Source organism: Aquila chrysaetos, chromosome 16 (genome assembly GCF_900496995.4).
Source record: "Aquila chrysaetos chrysaetos chromosome 16, bAquChr1.4, whole genome shotgun sequence".
NCBI lineage: Eukaryota > Metazoa > Chordata > Aves > Accipitriformes > Accipitridae > Aquila > Aquila chrysaetos.
The window spans coordinates 5,623,819-5,646,693 of record NC_044019.1 but is presented as its reverse complement, the minus strand read 5'-3'; the positions used below and the strand labels follow the sequence as shown (position 1 = coordinate 5,646,693).

Genomic DNA, 22,875 nt, shown 5'->3' with positions numbered 1-22,875 from the left:
TCTCCAGCTGAATCCTCCCACTTGTGGGATCAACAGCTCTTCCTTGGGATTCAGGTCAGCTCTTCAAGGATAACTCGGCACCTCTGATAACCTTGGCCATGAATCCAAAAGCAATGAGCTCCCAAGGATTTTCTCCCCTGCTTCAGACTGAAGCCCAGCTCGCCCACAGGGATGGAACAGCTCTCCCCATCACACTGCCCTTCCCAAGGATCCTGCCTGCAGCTGCCTGCATCCCTCTGGGAAAAAACCCAAAACAGCCCAGCAAGGAGGAGAAAAGAACCCGCTCCCCCTGCCCACCACCGCTTCCCCATCTTGCCGAGTTTTTCCTCCTACAAAACCACCAAGAGATAAAAATAAAATAAAATTTAAACACATCCATCTCCCCCCCCCCCCCCCCCAAAAAAAAAGAACCAAACAAAAAAACCACCAGAGAGCTATTAGAAGGCAGCAGAAGGCAGGCAGGATGACAGGCAGAGGGCAGCACTGCCAGCCAGGAGGTGCCAGGGGACCAGATCTGAGCTCTGCAGCATCTGCCTCCAGGAAATAAATCGCTTTGAAAGATGAAGCCCGACGGTGCCTCCTCCTGCGCTGGATCTTCTTCTCAACCCATCAGAGCCGGCACGGGAATTGGGTACCCTATCCCCGCTTCTGCGCCGAGGCCCAGAACGAGCATCTCCCAGGGGAGCCCCATCACCAACAGTTGATCTGCCACCACCACAGGGTCCTTGGACAGACCAGTGTAATTCCCCCAGGAGCCAAAAATCAGGCTTAATTTTTCAAGGTTTTTATGGATATGCAGCAGGAGCTGGTTGGGAAGCGGTGCCAGAGCTATCAGCTGAAGGAGAGGCTCCTCAGAGGGGATGGAAGGACATCGAAGCTCATCGGGGTGGGAACAACGGCTCGGTCACCTCCCAACACAGCCGTGCCAGGGCATCGTGATGCAGCTGCGTGGGGAGCACGACGGCAGCTCCGTGCATGGAGAGAGGAAAGAGCCAAGCAGGGAACAGAAACTCCGACTCACGGAGGATTTTCTAGTGTCACTGAGTTTGGAAGGAAAACCTAGGAAAAAAAGCCATTAAAGAGAAAACACACCCCCAAATACAATGTTTCAGTATTTTTGAGTACAGCTGTGCAGAGTGGGGAGCCTGGGTGCTCCAGTCCCTGAGATGGGGCTGCAGAGGGCCAGGAGGGCACACAGCTTCCACGGGGAGTTTTTGCCACAGTTTCTCCCAACCCAACTCACCTCCTTTGAATTTCCACACGCGAATTCAACCAGCAACAAAACAAGGTGCCTGCACCTCTCCCAGGGAGACCCTGGAGCTCCACAGAGCATCTTTGTCCTCTAAGGGACACCCTGCATCTCTGCAGGGGTGAGGACAAGGGACCCAACCTCAGCTCTGCCCTGTGCTCCATCCTGGACCTGCCCCATCCAAATTCATACAGGGCTTAACCTAAACACCCTTGTTTATTTTGATGTTAAGTTACCGCAACTCATGTTTCAACCCAGGAGCTCAAAAAAAAAAAAAAAAAAATCAAGTCTGATTTCACACCCCTGCCCCATCCTTGCCTACTGGCCCACCTCACCACCTGGTCCTCTGCTCCTCAAAGGGCTTTGGGATCCGGCCACATCCTGCAAGCCCTGCGGGTGCTCAGCAATGCCAGGTGCTGCAGAACAAGGCACACGCTGTCCCTCCTCTCCCCAGCTTCAAACAGCAGGACTTCTACGAGACTAGATATTGCAGAGCCCCACATCAGCCTGAAGGCAGGTACGGACCAGCCTGGCACGCAGAGGCAATGCTTGGGGGAGAGCAGGAGGAAAGTGCACCCAAAGCATCTAGGGAGAGTTATTTTGGTGCAGACACAGTGATGGTGCAGCCTCGCACCTGCCCTACCTGGCTCCCTGCAACTGCTCCTTTAAAAAACAACAATAAACAGCTGAAAAAAAAAAAAATATCACAATTGCAACATGGGAGACACCCATCTGTCGTCTTTAGGTGAAAGAGAGACAAGTCAAGAAGGGAAGGGAGGGGGGAACCAAACCAAACAAGAAAGCAAAAAGAAAGAGGGATGGAAAGGTAGAGGCGGGTGGCCAGCAGCCAGCATCCGCTCCAATAAATCCTACGCTCCTTGAAACTGGCTGATCTCCAATAAAAACTCATTTTAATCTAAGACCACAAGACTCCTTTGGAAAGTGCTCCCTGGAGAGGCCCCTGTGCTGTGAAATACTCTTCATCCACCAAGCTGCTCGGGGGGGAACAAGAGGGGTGATAAGGCTGCAGGAGCCTCATGTACAGCTCCCCACACATACCGGGGTAAGACTACACAAAAATGGGGTCTCTGCACCTGCTGGGTGCCCCAAGACCACAAGCAAACAGTGTCTACCTGGCATTAGGGGAGCCCTCAGCTATGGGGACGAGCATCCCTTTTTGGGTGTCGTCAATCAGCATCAGGGACGGGCGTTCTGTCCAGGGGCTGGACCCTGCGATGCTCCATGCTCACAGCATCCCACCCGGGATGGTTACATCCACTTCCCCACCAACTCCGGAGTTTAAGAAATAAACTCTTTGCATTCATTTAAGCCCCCATCGCTTGCTAACCCACAGTTATTTCCTCAAGCGGAGAGAGCAGCCCCGTTCCACCTGACCCCTTCAGCGCCCTGCAAGCCCCCAAGCTTTACACTCAGACAATTTGCTGCAGATTTTAATTAATTACCATTATAAAATATATAAACAAATAATTTTAAATTAAACACCAACTAATTACAGGTCTAAGACCCCCCATCATGAGCCACCTCAATCCCCAGCTCTGCTTCCCTCCTCACTGCCCTGGGAAACTCCCCCCCAGGACACACACAAATTGGGATAGTTCAGTTTAAAGCAATTACTTGGAAAATCATCAAGGGAGGAACGGGGATCTGTCAGCAGTCCTACAGGCAGGCTAAGGGTTGTTCTGCCCTTGCCCATTGCCCAGGACATGCCAGCGGGGACAGGAAAGGAAGGAAAAGGCAATGGGAAGAGAAGGTAAAGGAAGAAGAGAGTTAGCGGAGGGGAAAAGCCAAATTAAGCCTTGGCACGAACAAGGCACAAGATAAACAGCTGGAGGCAGATTGACGGAGCAGTAAAGAGTTTTCTACAAAGCAGTTAATGTTTTAATAAAAAAAAAAAAAGTCATTTTTCCTCTTGAGCTCTAAACCAGCTCTCCTCTCTTTCTGCCCATCTTCAGCATGGGACCTGACCTCCAGGCTGGGCAGGAGGAGCTGGAGCACTGGGACCTGAGCCAGGAGCCAGAGGTCCCAAAACCAATGAGCATCTCGAGCCCCATGCATCTCACAGAGGAAATGTGTACAGGGGGAACTCAAGGGGGTCGCAGTGGGACATGGTTCAGAGCTGGAAGCAACCCAGGCATGGTGCCCACATCATCCTTGTGGAAGAGGGGGAGCTCCCCATGGCTGCCTGGCTGTCTCTGCTCCCCCAGCCTGGCTATCAGAGAGGAATTGGACCCAGAAAATAACAAAAAAAAAACGTTTAAAAGCAATGAGATTTAAAAAAAAAAAAAAAAAAAGAAAGAAAAAAGAAAAAAAAAGTCCATTTGCATTTTCTTCCTTACAGTTCCCAAGACTTCAGAGATGCCTCCAACCCACAGCCACGAGCCCTTCCCCACACTTGCAAGAGCCAGAAACACGTTTTTTTCCCTCTTTTCCACAACTCCTGGAGATGGGAATTTCTCATGAGCCTGGAAAAGCAGCATGAGCTGACACGCCAGCGAGGAAAGAGCAGGCAGCGGCTGCAGATCCCGGGCAGGGAGAGCGGCTCCGAAGGTGTCCCTCTACGACAGGATCTGGGTGCATCCCGGCTGGCGGCAGCTGCAGATACCGCGCTCGACGCCAGATGGGGAATTTGGCATCGCCGGAGATGCTGCCGAGACCCGCAGGAAGCGTGGAAAGCTGCCCAAGCTGTTGCCACCCCGCTGCTGCAGGCAGGGAGGTGCCGTGGTGGGGGGGACATCCCCCACGCAGCCCCCGGCCAGCCCAGGGACCAGGGCTGGGGGTGTCTGGGCTGCGGGCAGCAAACGCAGCCATGGTAGAGGTCACGTGCAGAGGGACCAAAGCTGGAAATCTTGGCTTTCCGCTCCAAAAAATACATACCCGGGCCATTTTCAGGGTGGACTGGGGGTGGCATGGGGTTACACCCCACCAAGGCAGTGACATGGGGCTCAGAGGTACCCAGAGCCATTCGATGTCCTTGTCCCTGCTGTGCCGTTAAAAACTCTCCCCACCCCAGGCAGCAGCAGGGTCCCACATCCCCATCCCCGAGCGACACCCTCCCCGTGGCCACGCAGGATCCCGCCTCACCGCGCTGAGGACCGACACAGCTCATCACACCTCGCCAGCAGGCACAGCAACACCCTGCCCACAAAACCGAGGACGAGTCAAGCCTAAAACACCGCAGGAATTAAACCAGGAGAAGCCACGTGGTCCGGCTCTGGGGTACAGGACCACAAGGTGGGTTGGGGGCAGGTGTCCCCGGGGACACGAGCGTGGCCCCACTGGGGACCGGGACTCACCGTGAGGCAGGTCAGCCGTCAGATGCGGCATCATATAGCTGCGGACAAGCTCCCACCCGAAGTCATCATCCTCACCCTGGCTGTACTCGCACTGGTTTGGGTCGCCGTCCTCCTCGAAGGTGCAGCCGGCTGTGGAGAAAGAGAACTGTCAGCCCCCGCCGAGACCCCACAGAGCAGCTGGTCCCACCCCAAAAGCCCTGCCAGGATGGCATGCTACCCCCCCCAAAAAACACAGGGAGACCCCAGGCATCCCCCCATGTGCACCTGTGAGCAAGGGTATGGTCCTGTCTGCTGCTAATCCCCCATCTCTCCCATTCAGTTCCCCCACCAGTGAAACGAGCTGGCAGGTCTCAGTTCCCGGGGAGGTCTCAGCCGCAGGAGCAGGATGCAGCTCCCAGCTTTGCTTCCCAGGGGCCAGTCACCAAACGAGGGGTTTCTCCCAAGAAACAGGCACTCGAACGCGGCGGTCACACAAGGATTTGCAAGACCCCAAGGGCTCCTGCAAAAATCCTGCTTTGACCTCAGCCCTCCGCCTTTGACCTTGAGCTCTTGGGGGTCTGTCCATTGCCTGACACGACAGCAGCAGGTCTCAGCCAGGACCTCCAACAACCCACAGAAATCACACCCCTACAAATGCATCACTAAACAACTCCCCCCCCCAGCCATGGGCTGGCACTTCTGAGCCCTTTCATTTATCTGTTGGGGATTTGGGGTTGTTTTTTATCTTTTGCAAAGAGCAAAGGCAATAACCACACACCACCTCCCCGGTCCGCAAGGTGCTCGGCTGAGCACAGGGAATCGGAATAAATTCCCACAGGCCACTTGTCCCCACACGTACTGAGGTGACACAGAGACAGCACAGAGACACCAGCCAGCCCCCCCCATCCTGCATCCAGCCCCCCATCCCACATCCAGCCCCCCCACATCCCGCATCCAGCCAAACCCTGGAGCTCTGGGACTGGCTTTGCCCATGGGGCTGTTCCAGACTGGTTCTTTAACACTGACCTATTGTTGCGTTAAACCCACAGATTACGAGAGGACCAGGGCACCAGCGCTAATTAATACGAGCCCCTGGGCTGACAAGGGCAGGCACGTTAAGAAAGCCCTGAGCAAGCAGAACGAACAAAGGCAAATATGCCCTAATGGGCCAGCATGAAAGCAGAGCTGGGCCAGGGGATTATTTCTTCTGGTTTTTTTCCTATTTTATCCCCAAATTACATCAGTAATTCCCCTCGCCACCCGGGGATTTGCCAGTTAATGGCCTCACTGCTGCCGGCATGTGTTGTGCTTCCCCGTGCCGGAGGATGCTCAGATGCATCACTTGTGCAAACACGAGTCCAATCACTGGAAAAAAGCCCATAAAATGCCCAGAAAATTATGATTCCCAATTCTTTCACGTGAAAGAACATATCTGGGGCTTTTCCCCCCCTTTACACTCAGTTTTTAAAGCGCAAGGGCACACTCCAGCTCCATCACCAAGTTTTGGGGTTTTTTCCTCTCAGAACCACAAGAAATTTCTTTAAAAACTAAAAGCAAATTCTCTCCTATTCATATGCCTGGAGGCTCCAGGACCTCACAGTTTTCTTAAATCCTTCCTGAAATGGAGCGTCTGCCCAGCCTACGTGCGGATGCACCCCCGCACCACAGACCCCAGTCCTCGGCTCCCGCCATGAGCCGCGCCGGATTTTAAATAGTCTGAAACTTGGCTGCGCTTTCTAATGGGAGAAAAAGCACAAATCTGTCAAAATTTTCCAGGAAGAAAAAAAAAAATTCAAAATAAAACAGTGTCAGAAACTAAAAAAAAAAAAAAAAAAAAAAGCCCAAGTGTTTCTTTCCAAGATCTACTGAAACGGGATATTCTGGGAGGGAGAAATTTGTTCTTAGTGTTGGGGTTTTTTTTGGTCTGAGAAACCAGAGGGGAGACAAACAGTGTTTCAGGCTGGTAGAGCCCCATTTCCCAGGGAAAGGTGATTCCTTCACCCCTAATAAACTATTCCCAGCCACTAATGACATCGAGGGAGACATAACCTGCTCCTCCTGGGCTGCATCTCCACCACCCCCATCCCGCTGCCATCCCCAGTGCAACCACTGGCACCAACTGGCCTCGTGCCTTAGTTTCCCCACTGCTCCCTCAACCCCAAGGCCAGATCCTCAGCCACCTGCGAGACGATGCCCAAGCTCCAGAAGCTTAAAATGCAATTACGTGGAGTAGATATTTTGCTGGCAGAGGCACAGCTGGCCGAACCGATCCGTCTCCCTCCTCAGACAGGTTTATTGTTATGACTTTTCCCTGCACAAGCCTTCCCTCCCCTCCGCTCCCCCCATCCACAGCGCAAAACGAAGGTGGCTTGACCAGCCGCTCCATCTCACCAACAAATTTGTCTATGATTTGTATACACAGGGAAAAAATAAAAAAGGTTTTGCAGAGCCTTGGTTTCCATGAGCTATGGGATGATTATGGCACCGTCTCTCCCCATCCAAGGGTAGGGCTGGGGAGAAGCTCGACCTCCAGCCCCTTCTCCATCCCCATCACAAGATTAATAGGGTCATAAAAATTAACACCTGAGCAATTAAATGCCAACATCCCAGTTCCAGAGGGGGTCGCTGTGGGTGCCCCAGCAGCCGTGGAAAGTCAGAGGGGGTAAACTCAGAGTGACTTTCCAAAAACTAAGGTTTCATCAACATGTTTGCAAGGAGGGCAGGGAGACTGCAACCTGAAATACCCACCTGCAGCACAGGGATGGTTATACCCACCCTAAGGGCTAACAGCAGTGGGAAGGGGTCTGTGGGAGCCAGCCGGGACCACTCCGGGTCCGGATGCACCCTAAAAAAAAAATCACCAGGCGGAAACAAGGAGCCCCCAGTTCCCAGCCCCTGTGCTGGCTCAAGGCCAGGGTAACAGCAGCTCCAGGCGGTGAGATGAAGGCAGCGAGCGCGGGAGGTGCGATTCAAACGCAAGAGTGGCTAAAAATACTGCCGGGGGTGTGACGGTCTGCTCCCGGGGGTGCAAGGCTTCCGAGACGATATCTGAACACCCCAAAGTCACCTAAGCCCCCCCCAAACGCAGAGCCTGCTCCAACACAACAGGCACCCTGTGCCAAGGACAAAACATACCCCCGAAACACCCCACGCGAAATCCCTGTGGCACCGTGGTGTGCCCGGGCAGAGGGGAGGAGGGATGAGTGCTAACATGGGGGTTAAACACCAGATGGACCAAAATTTTAAAAAAGGAAAGAAAAAAAGAGGTGGCTTGAGGGATTTGCCAGGGAGACAAGTACTGGTGCTGCTCAGCATCCCCCCTGGGTACTGGTGCCACCCAGCATCCCTCCCGGGTACCACTGCAACACCGGGGCGTGCCCAGGCAGAGGGGAGCAGGGGGGTGAGCACTAATATGGGGTTTAAACACCAGATGGACCATATCTTTTTTTAAAAAGAAAGAAAAAGAAGAGGTGGCTTAATGGATTCACCAGGGAGATGGGTACTGCTGCCACCCAGCATCCCTCCTGGGTACCGCTACCACCCAACATCCCCCTCCCCAGGGATGGAGAGGAGGAAAGCCAGGGAGAGGAGGAACGAAGGATTCGCAAAGAAGAGGGAGGAAAAGAAAGACCAACCAACCAACCAAGTACAATGGACGGCATCTAATTAAATCTCAGTGGCCACCGAGGAATGTGGCCGCCTGCCCACCAGCCCGCCCAGTGCTCTTTCATCCACCAAGTCTATGCTCCTCTCACTTCAAAGTTAATTACACACTTAAACCTTTTCTGTTTAACCTCCTGCACTGTGAGACATGCTCCACAGGCTTCTCTTTTCTTTTATCCAGCAGCCTTGAAAAGGCTCCCGCGCTAAAGGGCGGCCCAGCGCCATCCGTGATGGGATCGCACGCTCCCGTACCCCGAGGGGGATAACGACACTGCCCAGACCCTTCAGGGCGTTATCTGATGGGGATGCTACAGGAATAACATAGTAAAAAGTGGAAAGGCTTTATTAAAAAAAAAAAAAGTTTTTATACCCAAACTTCAGCAAGCGCAGGCTCCCCAGAGCTATGAAACTTGGGGCGGGCACCCAAGACTCCCAGTCTGGGACAAAGCAAAGCCAGTTGATGGGAAAAAGCCCATTTTGCTCCCATCTTGACCTATAGCCAGGACTGGATTAGCCCCACAAGGCGTTTCAGGGATGCAGCAGCTTGGGGGCACAAGCCCCCAGCACCCCACACACGGCACAGGCACCAGCCAGGAAAGCTAACAGAAGTGACCTTTTGGAGTCAGGATTAATTTTTCATCCCTGGCCTTTTCCAGCAGCTCCTGGAGCACCAAAGGATCAAGTTCCTTACATAGGATAAATGGTTAATGCTGCTGCTGCAAATGGGGAAAATGAGGCACACGGGCGATTTGGTGAAGTCCCGTAACACCAGCAGCCCAGCATCATCCCCCAGGGACGGCGGAAAGCCCAGGGAGCCAGGGTTTGCTGGGATGCAGAACCCCGCTCCAGCGGATGCCGGCGAGGTGCCATCCCTTCCCCGGCACCCCTGCGGAGCCGAGCCAGCCTCCCACCTCCCAGATCCCGGCTGCTATTTAAAGGCAATTTCCTCGGCACAACACTCCTATGGGAACGTGCCCTGGGAAGGAAATGCCGGGAGCCGCTTTCCTCCAGGCGCCAGCAGACACGGAGGATAGGGAACACGTATTGCAATTCATCTAAAATTAGATACACTTTTTATCCAGCAAGATCTCTTACGCACCATACCACAGGCTCCCGGTCAAGGTTATTAATGGATAAGGGATCAGAAACCCCATTTCTATCTGCAGGGGGGCTCAGACTCGATGCTATGGGGGTCCAGGACTCACGCAGAGGCAGGGATGCAGCACCAAGGAATCCAGCTCAGCAAGAAAACCAAGACACAAAGCAGGTCCTGCACCGCAGCATCCCGGCATCTCACACCGATGGAGACCCCCACCGCACAGAGCATCCCCCATCAGCTCCACACCAACACCAACCAAACCCAAACACCCTGGGGTTTTGGTCTCAGCAGTGGGAAAACCTCTTCTAGTCCAGGTAAAGGGGAGCTAAATCCCCGCTTCGCTGCATACTCAGAGGGCCTGGGGCACAAGCGCAACAGGCACCTGCAAGTGTTTTTGTGCATTACACACACTGGAGATTACAATAAATACCCTCCCCGCTCCTCTGTTCCCCACTTCTGTGAAATAGAAATGTTTAAAAAAATATTACTGATTTCCTGGCCCTGATAAAAGCTGATTAGAAGAATATGGAAAGCAGCTCCATTAAAATTCTCACCAGTAGTTTGTTTTGCTTCTCCAAATCATTTTAAATATTGCATTTAATAGAAAAAGAATTTGCTCAGCTGTAAGAAACATCAATTTGCAACTTGAAGCCTTGTATATTAGCCAAAGAAGCTAATGTGTAAACATTAGCAGCTCCAATAACGCATGGGGTTTAGCCAATGCAATTCCAGGGAGAGAGCAGCCAGATATTAAGACGGAGGATTTGCATAATAAGTCACTTATGCCTGATAACCTCAGTGTTTGGAAAGCGCAGGACTAGGAGAACAATATCCGTCTACCAGCAACTACAGAAGACATAAATCTGCCTTTTTTTTTTTTTTTGGCCTGTTAAAGACTCTTTATGGTTTTTACCTGCAGGTCCCCATGGAGGTATTAAACCTCCCGCAGCGAGTGCCCAGCCCCAGCTCCGGGCCCGGGAGCCTCCGAGAGACCCCAGGCATGGAGACAGGGCAATTGGGAGATGTGGATTCATTAGAGGCATCCCCAAGCCTGAGAAAAGCAAATACAACTGGGAAAATACAACTCTGAAGGGTTTGAAATGCCACAGGGCCAGCTTGTGCAAGGACCAGGTACACCAACCATCACCTTATCATGAAAATGCATTTAAAAGCAAAGGGGGAATAAATAATCTTGCCAGAGAGAGTCCTTCCCTGGGGCACATCCAGCTGCAAAACGCAGCTCCCCTTCCCTCCCCACCCCCCAAAGCAGCTCTCAGGGGGATCAGCACCGTCGGGACCAGGGTGCTGCATCACCCCGATGCGGGTGCAACCAGGCATTTCAGCTCCCTGGCTGTTCTGCAGTGATGCTGTGGGGCACAAGCCAGGAGGTTTCAGCCCCTCGGCCGGAGCAGAAACGTACATTTAACATCCCATCCAAGTGCTGTCCATGCGCAGAGCCTGGATCCGGCCAGTGCTGCTCCCCGGGGAGGGACCGGTATCTTTTCTCCATTATTTACATACCCCAGTCGGGAGAGGTCCTGCAGCACAGAAACACCCTCAAGCTCCCTGGCCAGGAGGCCACTAACCTGCAACACAAGTGCTTTAATAATGAACCATCACTTAATTAACAGAGTCAGGGCTGCCTCTTTGACTCCACAGGAAGAAAAACAAGGCAGCCCTTTGGAAACCTCCATCCTGCCATTATCAATTGCTTACTGTGCAATTACAGCTCCTGGGCTATGGAGCCACCTGGCACCTTGGGAGGGAAAAAAAGGGGGGGGGGGGGGGGGGAGGTGAAAATAAGTTGAAAAAAAAGGGAAAAAAAGGGGGCAAAAAAGCTTCTTTCTCCTCTTGGCTCCTTTATCACCATCAGGTCCCCATGGCCCTACTGAAGGCTATCTACCCCCTATGCCCATGGACCCAGAGGGACCAGGACCATGAGCCCCAAGGGTGAAATGCTGCTTTTGGGGAACCCCCAAGGACACAGAGACGCTCCCTTGGCATAAGTTCAGACAGGGAAAGCAGCTGCCCCAGGACATGGCAGCAGCATCACCACAGCCTTGGGGGCCTTCAAAACCAGCTCCTGCTGCAGAAATCATGGGAAAGACCAAGTTTTCCAAACCAACCCCATTTTGCAGGGGATAAAGACGGGGGGAACCCTCGGTTTCCCCCGCACCACATCCTCTCACCCTCCGGGTACTACCTCTCCACAGTGATGGATGCAGGAGCAAAGCACACCGGTGGGCTAATCCTCCCGTGACGGAGCACATGCCAGTGCCGGCAGAGCCTCAGGGAGGCAGCTCAGCCAGGTTATTTATGGCCTTTCAAGGCGAAGAAGGGAGCCGCTTGCGTTGCCGAAGAGCCCTCACACAGCAAAACCAGCCACAGTCCCCACTGTGCCCAGCATCTGCTTCCCAGTCCTTGGGGAAAATAAGATCGGGAGGAAGAGGAGCAGGGAGGAAGGTTGGGGCAGAGCAGAAGCACGTTTCGGTGCAATGCAAAATCCAGGTCGATATCCTCCTCCTCCTTTCATTTCACCAGGAGAGCTGGGAAAAGCAACGTGGGAAGATTGACATCAAGGTTTAAAGGTGGCGATGCGGCTGACGTGGGCAAATCAATCATGCACGGGCCCAGCTGCCAGCGCTGGGGGAGGCATGGGTTCAGCTAAACCCTTTGCTATTAAATGGCGGGGGGGCAGACAGACAGACAGGATCTGCTTGGAGGTTACTGCCACCAGCAGAAGTCCCCATGGGGAGAATAAAAAGGCACTCCATACCCAGGGAGTCCGTGTCATGGCTTCGAGGAGCATGCCAGAGCCAGGCGCCCTTCAGCCAGGCAAAGGCGGGGATACGGCTAATCCAGCCCAAAGCTCCCATCAACAGGAATGTTTTTACCAGTCCCCGAGCTGGGCTCAGCCACTCATGCTGGGTGCTGGCTCGGGCATCCATCCATCCCCCAGGCCACAGTAAAAACCAGCAGCTCCAGCAAACTCATCTGGGGGTCTCCACCAGCATCCCAGTGCCAGCCAGTGCTCCCAGAGGTTAAAATCTCTTTTAACCAGGCAGATAATTTCCTCAGGTCCCCCGGGTGCAGGCATTAGATGTAAAAAGCAGCCGGCACTTGGGGACAACACATTGTAAATCCAGAGTCACAGAAGCCCGCAGATACCTTTCCTCAACAGCTTATTTATTGCTTTTAATACCTCCCCTCTGTCGCTGGCAGCACCGGCTGTGAAGCCAGGTTTGCTTTGCAAATGGTCAGGAAAAAAAAAAAAAAAAAATCAAATTTCCCTTTTTTCTGGAAACCTGCTCAAAGTCCATCCCCACCTCCTTTATTTTCAGAGGTCCTATAAAAACTCAGCTGAGATGCAGGCAGGCACCCACCCCCTGCACTTCTCCAGCTCCGGGGGCGAGCAGGCAGGCAGGAGCACCGCACCGGCAGGGTCCCTGTGGTGCTGCTGCACTGCTGAGAGCTGGCGGACTTGGTGCATGGAACCGCTGGGTTTGAAATCATGTCCCCAACAGCAAAACCCTGAGTTTGGTCACACGAGATGAACTCGTGGCCAACAGCCAGGGCGCAGGATGGATTCACGGACGGCGCTGGCAGCTGAGAGGGTGCATGGTACATCAAGCATCCCGACTCCTTCCTTCCCTCTTCCCCGGTCGCTCCTGCACAGGGACCTGCTCCCCAGCCCCACGGGAGCACCCCAAAACCCCTGTCCTCCTTCTGCACCCACCCTGCCGGGGTGCCCCTCTCCAGCCAGGCAGGGGAAGGCATCGCCCCCCCCCCCCCCCCCCCCCCCCCGTGAGCCTGGAGACCCCCTCCAAGGCTGGAATTTCAGCAAGCCCCACCGCAGCACCCGCCTGCACCACATCCCCCGCGGGAAGGCTCAGGACCCTCCGCCCAGCTCCAGGGAAAGGAAAACTGCTGCCGAGCAGCCAGCACGCTGGGCAGGGGAGCTCGCCTGCAGCACTCCCTTCAGTCCCCCCAAAATCTCCCCCACCACAGCAGCTCTCATCACAGGAGACCCCACTCCTCTAACCCCCCCCACTGCCACCATTCTACCATTTTGGACACCCAAAGGCTTATTCCTGGTATTTCCTTCCCCAACTTTTTTTTTTTTCTTGCTCCTGCAAGACGCAATCACTGTCTCGTCCCCATCCCAGCACGAGCATCTCCCACCCCCCCCATCCCACAGCCACCCATGACAGGGTCTCCCACTACTCCCCCCAGGCCCGGGCATGGCCCTGTGGGGACCCCACTTGCAGCCCTGGCTCAGGGCAGACAGTTTGACCAAGGCACTGTGCTCCCCCCCTGCCCCACTGCCATGTCCCCCAGCTGCCCCCATCCCCACAGCGGGGCTGACCTGCAGCATCCTCAGCCCATGCCAGCACACGTACTGGTCATGCACTAAAAACTCTGGGATTACACTAATTATGCAGCAATAACTAAAAAATTATTTGGTGGAGCGCATGGGTGGCCAGAGAAGAGACCCTGCAGCTGTGCTCACTGAAAGTGCACGCAGCAACTTGCAACCCCAACGTGCAGCACCTTGCAACCTCCTCCCCGCACACATCCTGCCCCCCAGCTGGGTCCCAGCTCCCATCCCCAACCGGCTGCAGCCACCAGACCCAGCCCAAGCAGGACACCCAGTCACCTCCCGTGGGAGGAAAGGCAGGAGACAGCCCCTTGCACTGAGAAACGCCGTTGAGAGCTGGACACGGTGAGCAGCAGCTGCCCAGACAGGAGGCCAGGTAAGATACTAAATAAAAAGTTCAGCTAATAAAAACAAAAACAGCCCAACGCAGAGATGCGCTGCTTTAGTTTGATATTGTTATAATCCAAGGAAAGCAGGCTGATTGCCGGCTGCAGAAAATCAATGGGACATTATCAGTCAGCAGACAGCTGAAAATACAGTTTAAAAAAAAAAAAAGCAGGAATAGGACAGTCCTTGGGAAAAGACTGAGCTGGGCAGCAGCCAAACCTGCACCACATCCCCATCCCGATGGGGAGAGGCCAGAGCCGGCCCTGGCACTGGAAGGGCTTCAAAAGTCACCCCCGAGATGCTCCTTCCCCAAAAACACCCTGGAAAGCTCCAGCATCCACCTCCATCGTGTGCGGAGGCAGGTGCCCCATTGCCACCAAAACCACAGAACTAGACGTCCCAGCAGGAACTTGGAGGTGCCGTGGGGGTGACCAGGGATCACCCACCTCCATTAATTCAATTAGCTGAATTGCAGCACCTAGTGATTATGCGAAGAACATTTATTCTGCTAATTACGCAGGGTGTTAACGTGCCTCTGCTGATGGGCAGGGATGTGCTGCCTGGGGGTTAGGAGCTTTGCGTGACCCAGGACCTGGCACTCAAGGGTGCGTGGGGCTGCCCTGCCCCGTGACAGGTCCCTGTCCCCATGGGTGGGCTGCCAACAGCAGGGAAAGGGCTTCGGAGGAGATACCATCCTTGGATGGATCTGCCTGGATTTGCTGCCCAGGTTTTAAAATCCGTGTTGTTAAGAACCCTCCACCATCAGGGCTTAAGATTCAGGGGAGAACCAAGGCACTGGGGCTACACGGCATGGGACAGGGCTGCACCCCAAGGAGCCCTGCAGAGCATCCCCAAAACCACAGCAGCTCCCCAGCCACCTCCAAATCCATCCGAGCAAGGAAACGCAGTTTGTCCATAGTCCAGCCCTCCACCTGCCTTCACCTCCGTAAGTGAGCGGCCACAATGCTCCAACCCCTTTGACCCATTGGAGAAAAAGCCATTTTCCACCATCTCCCATCGGACAGCAAGACAACCCCCAGGCAGCACCCCAAAGACAAGCCCCCCGCACCAGGGGAGCGGCTGGGCTGCAGCAAGAGTTTCATCTCCCCTTCCAGACCAGCCACTGCTCACCTCCCAGTGACATCCTCCTCCCGGTGACCCATCCAGCAGCTGATGGCCTGATTGCGGGATGAAGCACGCTGGACCGGAGCAGCACTTGCCCCTCGGCTAGGCTAATTAGGCTGAAGGTCTCCGGCATGAAGCAGCACGCCAGGCTCAAATGCCCAGGGGCTGCCGTGGCTCATCTCCACACGCGGTCACCCGCAGGCGCCGAAAACAGCCACAGGGACAGTGGCCTCGTTAAGACATATCAGGTCATCAGTGTCCCCATCCCTTCGTTCTGTCCTGGGAGAGCTCAGAGCACCTCAAGCCAGCCAGCCGCTGCATCCCGGTCACAACCCTGATTAACTTAACGATGTCAAGAAAGGTCTTATCCACGGTGGGGGGGTGTCCAGGAAGTCAAAGCCAGTAAACACTGGCTTATGTAGGGCTCCCCAGAGCAAGGGAGTCCCCAGCACCCAGTGGGTGCCACACTGGGGCAGAGCCCAGTACAGCCCCGGAGTGGGGAGGGATGGACCCTCTGCCAGTCCCGTGCAGCCAAGGGGGGCTGCAGCCACAGGGAGCCGGGGAGGTCTGCACCAGCACAACTACCCTGTTATGGGCAATTCTCCAATATTTTTCAAGCCAATAAAAAAAAAAAAACCACAACAAAAAATAGTGTATGACAAAAATATTCAGAGCTGCTCTGGCTGCAACACATTTACACCCCCCAGCTGCAGTGAGGGTGCAACGCTTCACTTGCCACTGCATCCCCACCTGGGATGGGGGGCAGTTTCTCCAGCCCCCTGCCTGCCCATGGTCAGAGCCCACCCCCAGATGGGCAGGCAGAGGGGTCCCCAGGCAGCAGGGTGCACGGCAGACAGCGTGTCCCCACTCCCCCTGCCAGCAAGAGGACTGCCCAGCAAAGCCCCCCCTCACGAAGCTGGGGCCACCAGACCCAGTGCAGGACACTGAGGGAGAAGCCAGGTGCAGGAGGGGTGCCAAGCACCCACCAACCCTCACCCAGCTTCTGTTTCTTCAACATCTGGAGCACTGTGAGGAGCAGGAAGGTCAGGAAACAACAAATTTATGCCAGTCAGGAGGCTCCTTCCAGCTGTGAGTCTGCCAGGCACAGGGGGGGTCACGCACCGGGACCCCACGGCCCCACTGAACCCGAAACCACAGGAGCATCGCCCTCCTGGCATTCCCACTGCAGCCTTGCCTCCACTTCAGAGCGAGCGGCTGCTCAGGCACCCCGATGGCCGGCCACCCCACAGGATCGGGCCCCGCACCCCCTGCAGCCCCACAGCAAGGGGGGAGCAGGGGGAAGGGGGAGCTTTGCCGCCCTGCTCCTGCAGCGAGCAGAGCACCGGCACCCAGATTTGGGGTCTGGCAGAGGTGCTCAGGGAGAGAAGATGGGGACAGCCCCATCTTGGCTCACAGAGCATGCAGCTGCCACAATCCACGCTTGGATTTGGTCTCTGGGTGGGAGAAATAGGGGTGCAAAGCCTGAGCCCCTTAAACCTGTAGGAAACCCATGGGCTACCCCAGGATATCCATGTCCCCCCCCAGGCCAGCACCCAGGCACAGGTGGGTGCTGCAAACCAGAGCTGTGACACCCCAGGCAGGACCCAGAGGAGCACGAAAGCAGCCAGGGGATGAGCTGCAGCCAACGACCGCTCAGAAAGCAGGAACACCACTCCTAACATTAAAAAAAAAAAAAAAAAAAAAAAACCAAAACCCACACAAAACCAACAAATACCAGCTCAACAGGCCCCCCCATGCCAGTGCCAGCTAGGGGGGACAGGACAGACAGGGCTGCCCCTGCAGGCAGGGGCTCTGCCTTTGCTTTCCAGCAGCTGGAGCAGAGCTGGACTTTGGCTTTCAGTGCAGGCAGAGGGTGTAGAAGAAACCGCTCCCAGGGCCGGGGAAAAACAACAGCTCAGGGAACAAACCAGGGAAGTCCCTCCAGCACCCGCCAGCTCCACAGCCCTCCTCTCCTCCTCCGCAGAGAAGCCCTCCACCAGGCAAGGAAGAGCAGGTCCCGTGTCCCCAGGACCCCTCCAGCCGGGGAAGGCCAGGGCACCGCAGGCTGGCACCCCCCTCTCCCCCATCCCATCTCCCACCCGCATCCATCCCAGGAAAATCAGCAGCAGCTTCTGCCAGGCCACCTGCAGCGGAAAGAAAAAGCTCCATCTCCAGGACTTATTTATTTTAAGGCTGCCAACAAGGAGGCAATTAGCTCCCGGGGACTAATTGCTGGGAATCTTCCTTGTCCGGAGGAGAAAGCCTCAGTTTCCCGAAGTATAAGGTGGGGAGGTCTCCAGCCTGGAATGGGAAAGCGGGATCCAAGGAAAGCTGCAAAGCAAATCCCAAGCTGCCATCAGGGAAAAGAGGTTTGGGAATCTTGACATTTAATCACGCAGTAACTAAAGGTTCCCAGACATGTCTAATAAGACAATTATAGTGCATGTTAATAATAGATTATTAAAAAGCTTATTTATGGAGGTTTAAGCAGGCAGATGGCAGGGCTGCGTCGATAAGGCTCTCCAGAGCCTGTGCTACCTCCCGGCTCTGAGCATGCAGCAGGGATTTACCTGTCTCTGCCTTGCCAGCCCCTCACACTTAACCCTTGCACGACTGCCAAAAGCAAAGCAGCAAATGCCTGGGGGGGGGGGGGGGTTTGCAGCCAGAAGAGGCTTTTTATGGGGTGTTTTGGGGTGCTCGGGGCTCTCAGCCCCTCTGCAGAGCGAGGACAGGGTGATGGGTTGCGTGAAACGGAAAAGCTCCATCCCGGGTGCAGTCAGGGAAAAAACCAACATCAACAGGCAGCAGGGAGGTTGTCACAGCCCAGGGCAGGGGTCAAAGCCACCGACAAGCATCTGCCCTTGTCTTCTAGGAGGTGTCCCTGCTCCCCCAGCAGCCCTGATCCTGCTGGACTTTGCTCTGTGAAAGCTCCCAGGGAAGCTGGAGCGGGGCTGGTTTGTCTTAGTTTGGATAACAAAGGGAAAAATGCGCAGCTCGGGCCAGGAGGTGACTCACCAGGATCCCTGTTCCCAAGGCCAGGGCAGGTCCAAGCACCCAGAGGAAAAACACGAAACAGGAGTTTTGGCGCAAGGAAAAGAGGGCAAAAATGAAGCAAACCCAACTGCAATGGGGGGAACTGGCATTGCCACCCTCCACCGCAGAGCCAGAGGTGCATCCAGGAGCATCAGCATCATGCAGAACATCCCTAAATTTTGCTTCACCCCCACGGGTGGTGAAGATCCACGATGCTCCAAGTGTATGGAGAAGGGACACTGGAGAGCCAAGGGCTTGGGAGCAGAAAACCTCTGCCCTGGGCACACTTGGGCACATCAACAGGATTTTCCGGAGCATCCCCCAGGCAGGAGCCTGTGGGGGTGTTTACACACACGTAGGAGCAAGCAAGAGAAAGAGACTCTTCCCTGGCACAGCAGAACAGGCCGGGGGGGGGGGGGGGGGGGGGGGGGGGGGGGGGGGGGAATCCAAGCCTGAAACAAGCTGACAAGGAAAATGTAACGCTCTTGCACATTTTGTGTGCTTGGTGAAGGCAGGGTGGGGAGAAAGAAATGCCCTGGCACGGGAGAGCCCATCGGCAGCCAGGTGGAGAGAAATAAACACTGGGCAAAGCACTGGGAAGAGCAGGATCAGGCACCCGGAGAGCACAAAACACCGACCCCATCCCCAGCACCCCGGGGCTGGTGCAGGGGGCTGCCAGCAGCACCCATCCCTGCAGCCCCCGGGGACAGCCCCCCGCTGGAACCCCCCACCCAGCCCCGGTGCTGGGATGCACAGACACAGCATCCCTCACCCTCCCCGCTCCTCCGAGCATCCCCCCCGTGACCCCCACTGATGAAGATGCTGCGGTTGACGGCCGGGGCGAGGGGACGCCAGGCTGATTTGTTCCGCTCCCCAACCCCAATGCCAGCCCTGGGGACGGCATCTGCTCGGCCGTTCCCATTCACTCGGCCGAGACAAACACAGCCGCCACAGGTTTGGGGTCACCCGTGCCTCCTCCTGCCAGCCTGCAAGGGCCGTCCCAAGGGGGTGACAGGACCCTCGGGTTGCCCCAGCCCTCCTGCCTGGCCCCCAGCAAGGGGCTCATCCAACACAACCAGCAACCACCCCCCCCCCCAGCTCCCCCCAAAACCAGTCCTAGCACCACCAGAGACGCCACCAACCCCAGTACGGGGCTCTTTGGCAACACCAGCCTCCTAAGTTGAAGCTCCAAACCCAAATATTTTATTTGCTTAATTGCTGCTAACGCAGTCAAACCCAAGTGCAAACAGCTTCCGCATAATTACGGCAGGAGTGCCACGCAGCGCCAGCAGCTGCAGGCGTGCGTCCCCACTGCCAGCGCTGTCGGAAAACAGCCCAGGAGCATGGGGGGGGGGGGGGGGGGGGGGACAGGCTGGGGTACACCTGGAGAGCAACTTATTGCTGAAGTTTCAGGGTTCATGGGTGCAATACAGAGGAGCGGAGCTGTACCCTTTCCTAGCAGGGGAAGGCAAAAGGAGGAGGAAAAAGAGCTGCGCCTGCAAAACCCGCTGCCTCACGGCCCAGCCTGGAGCCCTGTGAGCCAGCCTGCTCCCAGTCGGAGGCTTTTAGCAAGGGGAAAAGCTCCATGTTTTATTGCAAAGAGCCCAGAGAGGAAAGGTGAGGCTGGCAAATCACACCAGTGACAACTCACAGGTCCCTGTCACAGCCAGCTGACACCGTAAGAGCACAAGGGACCACTTGGTTTTGGAGGGTCAGCAAGTGCCTTTCAACACCACCCTGGCCCCCTCCATGACAAGCACAATGCAGACATGCGCCAACAGCTTAGTCGCTGTGAAATCTTAATGAATTGCAAAAGTTTGCATGCTCCAGGAAAGAGCAAACAGCATCCTGAGCCGGTGGGGAGGCTGCAACCAGGGCACCCAGCTTCTTTCCCAGCTCAGCCACTTGCTCATTGAGGTCAGCCGGGCACGGGCATGTCGTGCCTCAGTTTCCCGACCTGTAGAAGGGATCACACTACACCCCTTCTTTGCAAAAGAGCAGCAAGAAAACCACCCATCTTCCAAATACCCACAGAGCCAAGCAGCTGGTCCTCCCCGTGACTGGCTTCGGGGTTACCCCAAAGCCCATGCAGCCAGCTTAAATTTTTTTTTTTTTTTTTTTTTTTTTTTTTTTTTTTTTACCAGCCCTGCCTGCCATGCAGCCCCGAGCTTCACAGGGACGAGCCGGGTGATGTCCCCGCAGCCAGCCAACGTCCCCACAGCCAGCCAAACCACATCAGCAGGAACAGACGCCGGTATTCATGTAAAAAGCAGCCTGCAATAGAGCCGGGGGCTGGAAGCAGACCCCTCGCCTCCAGCCGAACCCAGCCGCTTCAGCTCCACCATGGAGCTAAGCCTGCTCTGCATCTACCAGGAGAAACACTGGAATAAACATGCTCCTGATTTACACCCAAGCGGGATCGATCCTGCTCTTTGCAAATGCCATCTTGCAGGGAAGGAAGCCCACAGAGGGGAAAGGGTTTGCTTGGGAGGGGGAGTCTCCCCACAAAGTCCCCCCAGCCCCACTCCACTGCCAGCAGCTCCAGGTCCCCACTACTGTCCCTCCAGCCCCTCACACGCTGCTGTGGCTCAGCCGTGATGGCCATCAAAGACAGATGCACACCCCAGGACTGGGGAGCAGCACAGCTCAAGATCCCCCGTCTGACACCCGGGGCGGGGGGGGGGGGGGGGTGAGAAGCCCCTTCTTCTGGCAGAGGACTCGTAAATCCATCACCAGCTGCATGCCTCAGTTTCCCTATTGCCTCCTTGCTCTGCCCTGAAGCACAGGGCTGCTCCGTACACAGATCAGCATCTCCCCGCACCCCAGCACACGTCTATCCCTGTTCCAGCTGCCCCAGCAAAATATAAGTCCGTTCCCTCCCATCTCCTCCAGCTTGCATGAGCCATGGGGAGCCTCAGCTGCTTTGTATTCCCCCCCATCCATCATCCCCCCCACCGCACAGGTCAGCCTTATTTTGCTTTCTGCTGATGGGTGTCACTATTTATAATTTTTGGAGAGAGGCCACTACCCCAAAAAAAAAAAAAAATCAATGCACCAACATAGGGACTGCATGCAGGTGAGCTGCTTCCTTTTAAAGGTAAAAAAATTAAAGAACCAGGCAAAAATACACCTTAACGCACAGAGCATCATCCAAGAGCTGGAGGCTGCAGCACTGACGTCCCTTTGGAGCAAGGCAACAGCTCCCTTTTCTCCTGTGCCTCAGTTTCCTCCACAAAAAGCACTCACAGCCCCTGGTAGCTCCTCAGGAACCCCAAATTCACCCACCCCGCAGCACCCAAGCCCCATTCCTGCCTCCCAATGGGGTCGGGAGAGAGCTGTCCCCCCCCACACCTCGCCTCTGCTTTTTATCCTTTCCCCAGCCCCTGTTTTCAGGGTCAGGCCATGCTCCTTCTCAGGGTGGGGGCAGGTCTCAATGCTGAAATGCTCAGGGGGATGGAGCAAAAAAAAAAAAAAAAAATTGAAAAAAAAATAAAATAAGTTTTAAAAAATAAAATAAATAAATAAGTCGATCGTGCTTTGGTAAAACTCTAATTATATCCCCGTGACATAAAGAGAGCCGGGGGCGGCTGCAACCTGAGAGCAGCCTCGGCCGTCACCTGCTCCTCCCGAAGGGTCCCCAAATCCCCCCCGGCACCCCCCGGGCCGAGCAGGCGTTTGCAAATAAATAACTCGGATCCCGCCGCCTCTCGCCCGGGGCTGCAGCGGGGCTTCGCCGGGCTCCCGACGGCGGCGGGCGATGCCCGGTGCGCCAGCCCCCCGGTGCGCCAGCCCCGCGGCCGCTCCTCGGCTGAGCCGCTAAAACCCTGGCAGGTCTCCCGTTGCAAGCGAACCCCCGCTACCGCCGGGGTGAAGTTTTCCTTCCCGGGGTTACAGCGGGAGGGGAGGAGGACGGAGGAGGGATGGAGGTGGCTCCCGGTACCGGAGAGCGAGCGGCGGCCACCGTGCTCAGCTCCGGCCGTGCAGACGCGGGGTGCGAGGGTGCAGCCCAGCCCGTCCGGCCGCGCTCCGCCGGGCTCCGGCCACCGGCGTCCCCGAACTCGACGGCCGCTCGCTCGCCCCGAGGAAGCCCCGGCGGCGGGACGGGCAGCGAGCCGCCTTGCACCGGGGCTGGCGGACCCCCCGCCTTGCCCCACCGCCGAGGGCGCCGGGGGAGCGCGCCCCGAGCTCGCAAGCGCCCACACAGCGAGCAAACACCCCCCCCCCTCCCCAAGCACACACCCCGTACCCCCCCCCCCTCCCCGTTCTTACCGGCGGGCGTCTCGGTGTCCAGCGCGCAGACCCGCAGGGCGAGGGCGAGCAGCAGCGCCCGGGCGCTTCGCATGGTGCGGCCGGGGCGGGAAGGGGAGGCGGGGGGGGGGGAGGGGGGGCGGCGGGGCCGGGGCCGCCGCCGCCGCCTGCGGGCCCGCGGTTCCGGCGCGGCGGCGCAGCGGGGCACGCTGCGCCCGCCCCGCGCCTCAAATAGCGGCGGCCGCGCGGCGGCGGCTCGCTCCGCCCTGACGTCAGCGCCGCGCGGGCCCCACTGGCCGCCGCCGCCGCCGCCGCCACCGCTACCGACCCCGCCGCCACAGCGGGCGGGCCGGGGGCGCCCCCTGCCGGCCGCCGCGCCAACACGCAGCACGAGCCCCGC

At 56.3% G+C, this 22,875-nt stretch overlaps 1 protein-coding gene across 4 annotated transcripts in view; it reads right to left on the bottom strand.

Annotated features, from left to right (window-relative positions):
• The window catches only part of PTPRU (protein tyrosine phosphatase receptor type U), a 78,007-nt gene extending 55,385 nt beyond the window's left edge, over positions 1 to 22,622 (bottom strand). For all 4 annotated transcript variants that reach the window (XM_030038909.2, XM_030038910.2, XM_030038911.2 and 1 more), the window contains exons 1-2: positions 22,497 to 22,622; positions 4,564 to 4,692 (exon numbers count right to left, since the gene is read on the bottom strand). In XM_030038909.2, the coding sequence (XP_029894769.1) occupies positions 4,564 to 4,692; positions 22,497 to 22,569 (202 nt within the window). In that variant the 5' untranslated portion in view covers positions 22,570 to 22,622. The remainder of the gene's footprint in view (positions 1 to 4,563; positions 4,693 to 22,496) is intronic.
• Between the last annotated feature and the right edge of the window lie 253 nt (positions 22,623 to 22,875).